Below are 12,327 nucleotides of genomic sequence, written 5' to 3' on the forward strand. Positions count from 1 at the left end.
TTTTCTCAGCGGCCAGGTGCAGGGGACAGAACTATCAGGCTCAAACTTGGTTGTATATTGCAATCACCCGGGGAATTTTAAAAAATGCTGATGCCTGGATCCTGTCACTTGAAACTCTGATTTAATTGCTATGGGATGTGGACTGGACATCAGGATATTTAAAGTGCCTCATATGATTCAGACATGTAACAAAGTGAGAGAACCACTGGTCTGTAGAATGAAACGTCCCCACATTTATTTTCTCCAGGCAGAAAAACTCTGCTTCACTTGCCTTTTTTCAAATATCACATTTAAAACTTTAAGCATAGCTGGGGCTGGATTTCAGTTTCTCCTGGATTCCCAGGTCCCGAGCTGTTTCCATGTCATCATTACAGTTGGATCGTTATTATGGAATATTTTACTTATGAAGTATTTACTTGATTAAAATAAAATTACCTTTTAAAAATATTTTTATTGATTTCAGAGAGGAAGGGAGAGGGAGAGAGAAACATCAATGATGAGAGAGAATCATTGATTGGCTGCCTCCTGCACGCCCCCTTCTGGGGGTCAAGCCCGCAACCCAGGCTTGTGCCTTTGACTAGAATCGAACCCGAGACCAGGGTCCTCAGGCTGATGCTCTATCCACTGAGCCATACCAGCTAGGGCTACCTTTTAGAGGTAGACAAACTTGGGTTTCAATGGTAATTCTGCCCTTGCTTTGTATGATCTTTGATAGGTGACAATTTCTTCGAGCCTCAGTCTCTCCAACTATGAAATGGAGACAATGGCTACCTCTTAGATGTGGTTTGATGATTAAATGAGAGAACACATGTAAAGTGCCTGGTGCGGGGTGTAGTGGTAAAGAATAACATCCTAGAGACCAGAAGTGCTCACTCTTACAACAGTTCCACTGAACATCCTTGGGTTTCAGAGCCATTCTACAGGCTGCTAGGTCCCCAGGAGGACCTCTGGGGCCAATGCCTTCTTCCCTCTAGAAGCAGACGCCCCACCTCCCCCCGGGATGGTTGTGTGACCTTTGGACCACTTCTCAGAATTGATGTTCCCATGTATGACATAGAAGCTCAAGGCTGTTGCTTGAATAATTCAAGTAGAAAAAAAAGCAATATATCTAAATAATGTTTTATGTAGCCGAAACCGGTTTGGCTCAGTGGATGGAGCGTCGGCCTGCGGACTGGAGGGTCCCGGGTTCGATTCTGGTCAGGGGCATGTACCTTGGTTGCGGGCACATCCCTGGTGGGGGCTGTGCAGGAAGCAGCTGATTGATGATTCTCTATCATCGATGTTTCTAGCTCTCTATCCCTCTCTCTTCCTCTCTGTAAAAAAATCAATAAAATATATTTAAATAATGTTTTATGTAACATGTGACTTACATATGTATTAATATCCAGATTAATGTTAAATATTATAGATGTTTGATAATTTTAGATAATTAAGAGTTCATGTATTCCAATTGTCTTAACAAATTTTGTTTTTGTATCCTCATTGTGAAATGGGGAATTCTCTTAAAAAAAAAAAAAAAAAAAAGCTCAAGGTTGACACAGCCTGATGGGGTTAGCACCTTCTGAGGGAAGGTCAGAATTTCTGGACAAAGTGTTGTGACAGATAACATATGTCTCTGAGTTCACTCTGGGCCCACAGTCTCCCATCCGTGCAGTCTGCGGCAGCAGCCCCTCTTTAGGTGGGCCGAGCCCACAGCTTGTCTCCTGCCTTGCTGACTTGATAGCCAGGTCGCTGTTTGGCTCTCTGTGCCTTCCCATCTTGCCCAGGGGAAGATTTCTGAAGCCTGGCTGCAGTAGGCAGAGGAAGAGGGTTGGATAACCCATACTTCCCTGATATTCCCATTTCCCTCGTTTTAAGGATGTAGAAAGTACAGTTCAGAGAAAGGGGGTCACTTATGTAAGGTTACACAGATAGTGCCAGCCCTGGGCCTGGAACCCACATCTCCCAATTCACCTTTCCCAAGCACCACAGCCCTGCTCTGGATCAGACCTGGTGCCTTTGTCCTCCGGACTGGCTTTTTTTTCTGTCACCCTGAAAACTTGCAGATGGCTTCTTACTACTTTCAGTGGCTGTGAGTGCAAGGAATACACGTGGAATCCTCAAACCCAATAGAAACTTAATTTTCCCAATTTGCTAAAAATCATACAATCTTTTTTAGTACCAATTGTGGATTATTTTTTAATGCAGACATGTGAACAGATAGAATGCTATGTGATATTTGTTATACTAGAAGAATGTTCAGGGTGCTGTGGGGACTCAGAAGAGGGAATAATTAACTCATCCCAAGGGAAATCAACCGTTTCTCAAAGGTAGAACATTTGGAACAGGTTTGAAAGGATGAATAGGAGTTTATCTGAAAAGAAGAGGAGCAAGAAAGAGTATTTCAGGGAGAGGGAACAGCACTTTTATAAACAGTTATGCAAAGTTTTGGTGTATTCAGGAGATAGCAGAGATATTGGGGCATAGCAAGGACATAGGGGGTGTGGCAGATGAAGCTAGAGATTTGACGAGAGAGAGGCCAACTTGGAAAGGGCCTGAGAACCAAGTTGAGGATTTGGGCCTTTAAGGCCAAGGGAGGCAGAGGATATGTAATAAGGGCTTCTCTGATCTATTCAGTTATTTCTCTTTTTTATGATGCTAATGAGGCTGTGTTAGTATGACTAATGTGTGGGCCTCTGGTACCATGGAGTTGGAAGCCTTGTGGAAATTTTCAACGATTAGAGCAGCATTTCTGACCTAGGGATAGATGAGTAGGGTCTCCCCAGAGATTAGAAGGGAGGAACGGTCACCTGATTCCCCTGGATGAGACCACCTGTGGGGAGCATCCTTCTCCATCTCTGGCCACTGTTCTTGATGGGTAAGAGACTAGGAGATTCCAGACTCGGTTCTGTTCATGGCTCTGTGAAGGCTGGGGGAGGTTTTAAAAATTTGAGGGAGGGGGGCTAGGATGGGTGGAGGAAGAGTATTAAACTATTATTTTTCCTGATTTTGTGGAATACTTCATGGTTTAAATAACTAAATTTTAATTTATGATTATACAGGTTGGCATTTGGGCAGGAATTCTTGGCTGGGTTGAGCTGGGCTTGGCTTATCTCAACTGTGCTCATTCCTGTGTCTGGGTTCAGCTGGTGGGTCAATTGGCGCTAACTGGCTTATGATGGCTCAGGTGGGACACCTGAAACAACCGAGACCTCTCTCCGCACGGCCTCTGATCTTCTAGCATTCTAACCTGAGGTTCGTGTGGGAGTCTTAGAGTTCCTGAGAGCAAGAGCAGAACCATACAAAGGCACCTGAGGTTTAGGCATGGAACTTGTTCATTGTCACTTTTGCTGCGTTCTTTTGGTCAAAGCAAGCTAGGTCAGCCTAGCTTCAAAGGCTGGAGAACAGACTCAACCTTTTAATGGTTTAGTTGTTTTAACCATGAAGTTTTGAAGTAGCTTATTTGAAGGGCATGGGCACACAGAGGGGAAGAATTTGTTGACATTTTTTTAATCTACCTCTCAGACTATTTGATTTTCATCATCTGGGAGAGTTGCTAATTGAGGTCATTGCCATGAATGGGATATGAGAAATCTTTCGAATTCAAAGTCAACATTCATGGATGATCATGTGCTTTCTCAAGTATTACCTAATTTAATTCCCAAAGCAATTGTTTTCCCTTTCTATTTTACATACAGAGAAACTGGGGCACAAAGGAGTTAAGTGAGTTTAAATGAGTTGCCAACCAAGGTCATTGGGTGGTAAACCTGGTGTTTGGGCTTACATTTGTCTTACTGCAAATCTAGACTGTGGTGGTATAGCAGCACTCACTGCCACAGGCAGTCCCTTCCCATGCCATTCTCATCCTTGGACACAGGAACCCACCCGGTCCTGCTCAGGAAGCTCATTTCCTGGCACCTGGTGAGCTGATTGCTCGGGGGGTGGGCCTGAAGAGCACCATAGTTTCGGGGGGTGGAAGGACAGTCTGGTACCACTTATATAGTTCAGGAGCCCATTATGCTGAGGAATGTGTTGGAGATGATTGTATTTCTCTGGGAGGAGGGGGTTAGGACAAGATGTGCATGTTCACAGGTGAAACACACATATATGTGCTGCACCCAACATCACTAGCTGGAGAAGGCCCTACAGAAGCACTCTAAGCCCCAAAGGCAGACCGCTTGGTCTTGGCTGTCACAAGAGAAAAGTACCTCCTTGATGAGCAGGCAGGAAGGCCGTGCCTTTCTCTGATTAGGTCCTTTCAGAAGCCCCTGCTTTGAGATCTTTAAAGTAATTATTTTTTTAAAAAAATATATTTTATTGATTTTTTACAGCGAGGAAGGGAGAGGGAGAGGGATAGAGAGTTAGAAACATCGATGAGAGAGAAACATTGATCAGCTGCCTCCTGCACACTCCCCACTGGGGATGTGCCTGCAACCAAGGTACATGCCCCCGACCGGAATCGAACCTGGGACCTTTCAGTCCGCAGGTCGACGCTCTATCCACTGAGCCAAACCGGTTAGGGCCTAAAGTAGTTCTTAATGGCTGGAATTGTGCCCTAGTCTAAACTGGTTCCCTGGAGATTTGCTGGGCTCCCAGAGCTTTGGAAAGAGGAGTGGGAGCAGCAGAAGGTTATTTTCAACCAGAGTAGGGTTGGGCCTGTAGTAGAATGGCTTGTGGGAGGGGGAAGGCGGTAGGACCAAGGTAAGGCTGTAAAAGAGGTGTGTAGGGCAGGCACCTAAGGGGATGGTAATGTTCAGAGTACCTAGGTGGAAAGTGCAGGCTATGGTGTCAGACGTAGTTAATTTTGGCAGAAGTGGTATTGGCACATACCTTGGTTGTTGTATATTAGAAAGCCTCATGTCAAGGCCTTATGTATAATCTGCCATGTTGCCCTGACTCTGCTATCTTTTTCCCCCCTCCCAGAGCTCATCTCCTGTCCTGGGTGTAAGCGAGTGTACCCTACCAGGGATGTAACTGAACATTTTTTTCTGCAGTGCTTCTCTCCTGAGCAATTCAAGATGGCCAGGGTAAGTCAGGACCCTTACTGATCCTTATCAGAAACCTGTGGGACCCCTGTCCATAAGTCTGTCTATTTATTCATCACTCCATCCACCTTCTTACCCTGCTATCAGTTTGCCTAATCATCCATCCATCCGTCCGTCCGTCCGTCCGTCTGTCCATCCTTCTATGCATCTATCTAGAAAAAAATGAAAATGTTTGAGTTGGGGAAAGCAAAATGGGAGTTTTTTCCTCATTCTCACAGTTCTTACTGAAAAATATTCGTATTGAGCTTTTATTTTCTCTTTTCTACCCCTGAGTTGAAACTCATGCAGCAGACTGCGTTAAATGGGTTCATCAGTCTTTCTTGTATTTAACAACTGATACCTTTAACCTGAGTTTTTGAAAGTTCACATTACTTACTGACTGCTTCTCCTTTTGTTCCTTTCTCCATTAGGTTATCCTTAACACTACATTTTATTCATTTGTCAATTTACTTACTTGCTCCTGTATCTAATTTTTATTGAATATCTTGCATGTGGTAGGCCCTGTGCTGGGTGCTAGGCAGACAGAGACCCATGTTCTCTACCCTTAATTAGTTCATAGTTTAATTAGTAAAACTTGTAGTATTTCTCCTCTTCTTCCCCCTGCTATGGGTTTTTCAGATGCCAATGTGAGGAGAAAGCTGTTAGAACCTATATCAGTTCAGTGGCCTATATTATTCAGGAATAGACATGCTAATTTTTTCCAGATGTCTTCTCCACATGCTTTACATCAGCCCTGCAAGGTATTTGCTGACCAAATGAATGAACGTTTGGATTAGGACAGGACTGGGTACTCTTGGGCCCAGCAAGCCTCAGCTGTGGAAACCTAACTCTGAGAGTTGACCTGTGCTTGGTCTTTCCTGGCTGTATACAATCTTCTTTCTCTGTACCCCACATCTGCAGCTTCCTCCTCTCTGCAGGCACATTGACTTATGCTTGTGCTTTCTCGTTTTCCTCTCTTGTTTGCCTGATAAACTTCTACTTGTCATTCCATATTCAACTCAAATGTCCCCTCTGTAGAACTTTCCTGGCTTCGCCTAGATGGAGCCCCTGGAAACTCCCCCTTGCTTCCTTAGCACTAGGTGCATCCTTTATCACAGCGTTACTCTGAATGTCTGCCACCCGTCAGGCTCTGTGAGCCTTATTCATTTGGGTACCCTCATCTTCAGCACGGTACGTGTGCTAATAGTCCCTGAGGCCACTCTTCTTTTAGTCACAAAGGTTGCTTTTCTTCACAAGCCCCCACATGTCGCTCCCAGGCAGCTCTCCAGATTGCCTGCACTCCAAACTAGTGGAGGAACAGCTCTGCAGGACCCCAGGCTCTAGAGCCTTTACTGCTCAGAGAGGCAGGCCCAAATGACTCCAGAACTTTCTGCTTCCAGAACTGCTCCGAGTGCAAGGAGAAGAGGGCGGCACACATTCTCTGTACCTACTGCAACCGCTGGCTCTGCAGCTCCTGCACCGAAGAGCACCAGCATGGCCCTGCCCCTGGGGGTCCGCTCTTCCCCCCGGGCCAGAAGGGATCTCCAGGTATCACTGCTGGCTCTCCCCACCCGCTCACATGCCCTTAAGCAGTGCTGAACCTTAAAATCCTGGGAGAATAGCTCTCTGACTTTGTTTCCCCGCTGCTGGTGGCGGTGGTGGTGGCGGTAGGGGTGGTCTCCTCCAGAATCACAGTCACAGTGTAAGTCACTCTAGGCTCACCCTGGTGGGGGTGGGAGTGGGTGAGTGTGAGTGAGATGTCTTCCTGAGCAGGGAGGAATAGTTTTGAATTAACATGGAAGTTTTGAATTATCATGAGTTCCTTACTTTCACCTCTATTTATAGCAGTCATGTCTCACTTCTAGTTACTTAATTAAACAGCTTGTATCAGGGCTTGTCCATTTGTCTAATACCCTTTGTTTTCAATGACAATCTTTTTGAAAGTCTTTTCCCAAGGCCCTTATACCATGGGAGGAATTTTACTGTTGTCATATCCATAGGAATCAGATTTTTTAAAAAATATTTTTTTTAAAACTGATTTCAGAGAGGAAGAGAGAGGTAGAAACATCAATGATGAGAGAGAATCACTGATCAGCTGCCTCCTGCACACCCCCAACTGGGGATTGAGCCCGCAACCCGGACATGTGCCCTTGACTGGAATTGAATCTGGGACCCTTCAGTCCACAGGCCGACACTCCACTGAGCCAAATCGACTAGGGCCACAGGAATCAGATTTAATGATCCATGTGATCTGGCCTTGAGCCTGGTGAGGCTGGGTAGCTGGTTTCAGCCCCATCACACTGAATCCTGGTTTAATGAAGGGTTTTAAGTTGAATTTTAGAGAAGTCATTATCCTGCAGGTGATCCCTGTGCTGCAATAGTAACAAACACTTTCCTTCGCCTTTGGCAGGTAGTGGGATGCCCGGGGCTTGATAGGGGGTTGTTTTTGGCCAGCTGGGCAAATCCAGCTGGGCTAAGCCAGCATTCCTCGTGCTCCTGGAACCTCATTGGCCCAACAAGAGGCCTCTTCTGTTTGCACCACCTGTCCTTGAAGCTCTGTGTCTCCCCTGTGTCCATGGAGGGTCCCATTGAGGGCCAAGGCCTGCTCGGTGGGGCTTAACTGAGAGGTCTTCCTGAGCAAGAGAAGCCCACTTTCTCCAACTTGTCTGGCAGGAGTGAATGGTGGTTCTGGGGACTTCGCCTTGTACTGTCCTCTACACACACAGGAAGTGCTCAAGCTATTCTGCGAGACGTGTGATGTGCTCACTTGCCATAGATGCCTCATGGTGGAACACAAAGAACACAGGTAAGGTTGGCTGGATGCTCAAAGGGGGATTGGGAGGGCTCTGGACTTCTTACTTGTAGAGTGTTGGGCTCCTGGTGCATCAAAATTCTTTGCCTGCCTAAGCCAACCTTCAGCCCCTGGGATGAAGTTTTCTCTGCTCCTCTTTGGGGATTCTTCGCAGAAGAGCTAAAAAGCCAAGAGCCTGCAGTATCTTTGACTTTTCCTAGATGTGATCCCAGCCTCTGTCGGCCTGGCTGAGACACGCACTGTGGGGATTCTTGCTTGGCAGACATGCTCAGAATAAAACTCAGCTTTCCTCACCTTTTTCTCTGCCTCCTCCTGTAGGTGCAGACATCTTGAAGAAGTTCTGCAAAATCAGAGGATGCTTCTGGAAAGTGTGACTACACAGGTGGCTCATAAGAAATCCAGCCTGCAGACATCTGCAAAGCAAATTGAGGACAGGTAGCGCAAGCTAGCCCTTTGTCAACTCGGCAAATGCTCTGTTCCCTCACACCCTGGACATGCCTTTAGGCAGATGTGGCATATGTCCCAGAGGCATATGTCCTGGCCTTAGAGGTCTCAGGGCCAGTGAAAGGGCTTCAGGTCATCAATTAGTGAATGGGACCAAACTAGATTAGGATGATCAGAGTGAGTCTGGGCCAAAGCACATGCCTTTTGAAAGTAGCCATGAAATAGCCAGAGGTTGGTGCTTGAGAACAAGGGCACAGAGTAGATAACTGGAAAGAGAGTCCTGTTTATCCTAGGGTACATCCTTGGGTGATAATCTGCCCTTTATCACCAAATTCCCAAATGTTTTCTGCAGAAATCTACACATGACATGAAATCATTAGTATTTTACGAGGAAGAGGAATTACTAGGTACTAAGAGTTATCATGTGGCATGCATTGGATTGGGCATCATACATACATTATTTTGTTCAATTTTTACATTCCTTTGGGTTAACGCCATTTTACTGATGAGGAGACTGAAGTTCGGAGAAGTTAGGTGATTTGTTTGAATTCATAGTCAGTGATCAAGCTGAGTTTGGAAGCTAGGTCTGTGTGACTTCAAAGCCCATGTTCTTTTTTTTTTCTTCTTTTCTTTTTTAACAGCTTTACTGAGATTTAATCTGCATACCATAATATTTCCCTTTTAAAATGCACAATTCAATGGTTTATAGTATATTCATAGAGTTGTGCAACCATTGTTATTATCTACTTTTAGAACATTTAATCACCCCCAAAAAGAAACCCCATACTCATTTGCAGTCATTCTCCATTCCCCCAACATCCCCAATTCTTGGCAACCACTTTCTGTTTCTGTCCATACTCTTTTTACTGCATGGCACTGTTTAGTGGAGCATTCTCCTTTTTAGACAATAGATTACATGAAGTCATACTCATACTTACTCTATCCTGCCTCTAGTCTGTGTGAATTGTTGAACTGCTGGGTTGACCTGAGGTTTACCTCAAGAAAACCAGGTTGAACTTTGGGCCACTGGCCCACTTAGCTCAGTTGGTCTGGGTTGTCCAAAGAGTGGGTTGGTGAGGAAGGTTCTTGTTTCTTTATATTTGGTGCCTGATGGGCCTTGATCTCAATGGGCAGCCTCCAGGTTGTTGGCTCTTATGTTTGCTGTCTCTAAGCCCTCATAGGGCTCACCGTGCTATGTCCCATCCTGTTTACAGGATTTTTGAGGTGAAGCATCAGCACAGGAAGGTGGAAAACCAGATCAAAATGGCCAAGATGGTTCTAATGAATGAGCTGAACAAACAGGCCAACGTGCTCATAGAAGAGTTGGAGGTATATGTGGACAGATGGGCCAGTGGGTGGGTTCTGTGCTCTCCCTAGGTCAGAAACCAGACACATATCAAACTGGGTCCATGGCATAGAGATTTTTGGGCTGGAATTTATGTGCTCTTTCTTGCTCCCTGTAACTTAAAATGTTCAGTCTAATTTGGGAAGGGTGGCTCATTAAAGGCTGAAAAGTTAGTTCAAACTCCCATCAGAACTATGGCTCTGAGGCAACTGCCTTCCTGGGTTGTGCAGCATTATTGCCTTGGAAGAAAGTCATAAAACAACCCTCCTTCTTCATCAAGTTATTCCCAAGAGATGAAGACATTCATTCATTTATCACCTGTTCCATATTTGCACTATAAAATCCGCCCACTCTTTTCTCCCTCCCTTCCTCCACCCCTCAGCAGCCCATGGTAGTGCTCTGTCCTGCCTTCCTCCTCTCGGGTGCAGTCTCATCTGATTCTACCAATGTTTACACTGACACACACAGGCCACCAGATTTCCAACCAGGTAGACTGCAGTCCAAGAATAGGATCAGGAACTCTGCCTTCTCTCTCTGTACCCAGGGCATTACTAATGAGAGAAAACGGAAGCTGGAGCAGCAGTTACAGAGCATCATGGTGCTCAACCGTCAGTTCGAGCATGTGCAGAATTTCATCAATTGGGCTGTTTGCAGCAAAACCAGTATCCCTTTCCTTTTCAGCAAAGAGCTGGTAAGAAGAACTCTAACTCCTCAATCACTGCTTTTGAGTTAGTAAGTGGATGCCATTATTTTTACCAAACCCCACAGTGCAAAGAACCCAGGTGCTGAAATCATCCTGCAGGCAACATTCCTCTAGGCAACTCAGCTGGGAAATTCTGTAGTTATTTGCCTTAGGTCACAGATTTAGAAATTATCCTGAACACTATTGATGTGCTGGTCATCCCCTACAAAATTATTTGGGTTTAAATGGGGGCTAAGAGGAAGGAAGTGGAGGATGATGTCTAAGTGTTGAGCTTGGGAGGAGGTGATGCCCAGGAGCAAGGATTTTGAGAGAAGTTGGTGGGGTTTATATTTGGATGAAGAGGCAGAAGAAGGATATGAAGATACTAAGGTTCAAGGAAATGAGCATATAGCAGAGGATCTTGAATCTGAGATGCCTGTAGGGTATCTAAATGGAGATATCCAAAATCTGTATTGATAGATGGGTCCGGAAGTCAGAAGGAAAGTAAGGGTTTGAGATAGAGATGTGGGATATCTCTAATATCGCATTGGAAGAGTGTGTGATGAAAGAAGAAAAGAATAAATCTGGAACCCAGGGAAATGCCATGAATTTCAGCAGAGAGGAAAAGGACGACTGAAAGAAAATGAAAAGCAAAGGTCTGAGGAGAAATAGGAGAGCGTGGTACACAGAAATTAACTGAATTTCAGACTTCAGGTAGTCAATGTTATAATTGCTACTGAGGTGAAACAGGATGAGTAGTGAAGAGACACCTTGAGATCTGGGAATCAGGAAGTCCCTGGTGATCTTTTGAAAGAAATTCTAGCAAAGTCTAGAATTAAAAGCTAGAACAAGGGGTCTGAGAATGGAAGGTGAAGGAGAGACAGAAGTGAAAAGAAGGGAATCCAGAAGCTAGCTTGACAAGGTGACTTGACTTTTTTTTTTAATAGGGAAAATGTTTGCATGCATTTATTTGGGAGAAGTTGAAAATAGTTGTGAGCATACTGAGAAGGCAGAACGAAGTGGGGTCTAGAGTGAATTGGTTCACCTTAAACATAAGAGGCGTTCCCTTCCTGTGAGATAGCGGACAGGCAGGCATCAGCTTTCATGTAGTTAAGTTTGGAGGTAGGAGGGATACAAGTTTGGGGGAGTTAGCCTGTTATGGTCTCTTTTGTCCTCTGTGAAGTTGAAAGTGATAATAAGAACCATTTTACCTATGAGACTGTAAACTCCAATAACCTATTACCTGATCATAACTAGTTCTTACTCTTGAGCTCCGTAAGCATGCCCCATCAATCCATAAGACCATCTCAGCTTTTCATCATTTTTAGTAACAATGTCACTTGTGCCCTAATTCCTCCCCACCACCAATGCCTAACCTTAGGGCAAATGCAGCCATTCCAAAACCATGTTATCTGGGGTTGGGTCAGTGATCATGAACCTCGGTCCTTTTTCTTGTCACTTCCTTTCTTGTCGATTTCTTCTTTCACTACCACAGTGACTATTTAAAATCTTTACACCTACCCAAGGCCTAACCCTCTTATTATCACTTTCAACTGAGAGGAACTACAAATTATTTGAGGCTTGGAAGAAATAAGAATGTAAGGATTTCAGAAGCCTCGATAAGAGGAAGGGGATCAGTGGGGAATGGGAGGGAGTTCCAGGTGGGTAGAGGTGGTGAGTAGGCAGGGTAAGAATATGGAGATACTAAGGTTCAAGGAAATGAGCATATGGCAGAAGACCTGAGTCTAAAGAACCATGGCTTTGAGCCCTTCAACCTGTTCAAAGAATGAGGGAGAGGGAATTGTCATTCTGGAGCAAGATGCCCAAAGAAATGACTTTGGTGCTGTTATCAGATTGTGTTTCAGATGCAGCGATTGCTGGAGACAAATTGTAACACAGATCCTGGCTCCCCTTGGAGTATCAGATTCACCTGGGAGCCTAACTTCTGGACCAAGCAGCTGGCTTCCCTTGGTGAGCCAGGGCCTACCCTGTGGGCTTTTACATATTTGCTAAGAATGAATATAAAGTGTCTGCTTAGCTT

The 12,327-nt window shown here is 45.0% G+C and overlaps 1 protein-coding gene across 5 annotated transcripts in view; it reads left to right on the forward strand.

Moving 5' to 3' along the window:
• Nucleotides 1-12,327, forward strand: part of TRIM66 (tripartite motif containing 66) — a 43,143-nt gene that overhangs the window by 10,798 nt on the left and 20,018 nt on the right. For 3 of the 5 annotated variants that reach the window (XM_079787114.1, XM_079787110.1, XM_079787112.1), the window contains exons 2-8: nt 4,903-5,006; nt 6,404-6,551; nt 7,677-7,809; nt 8,134-8,250; nt 9,474-9,588; nt 10,149-10,295; nt 12,140-12,257. In XM_079787114.1, coding sequence (XP_079643240.1) covers nt 4,903-5,006; nt 6,404-6,551; nt 7,677-7,809; nt 8,134-8,250; nt 9,474-9,588; nt 10,149-10,295; nt 12,140-12,257 — 882 coding nt within the window. Of the gene's footprint in view, nt 1-3,888; nt 3,901-4,902; nt 5,007-6,403; nt 6,552-7,676; nt 7,810-8,133; nt 8,251-9,473; nt 9,589-10,148; nt 10,296-12,139; nt 12,258-12,327 lie in introns of those variants that run through there. The other 2 variants (XM_079787111.1, XM_079787113.1) reach the window with 2 other exon arrangements.

Source organism: Cnephaeus nilssonii (genome assembly GCF_951640355.1).
Source record: "Cnephaeus nilssonii genome assembly, chromosome: 13".
NCBI classification, from domain to species: domain Eukaryota; kingdom Metazoa; phylum Chordata; class Mammalia; order Chiroptera; family Vespertilionidae; genus Cnephaeus; species Cnephaeus nilssonii.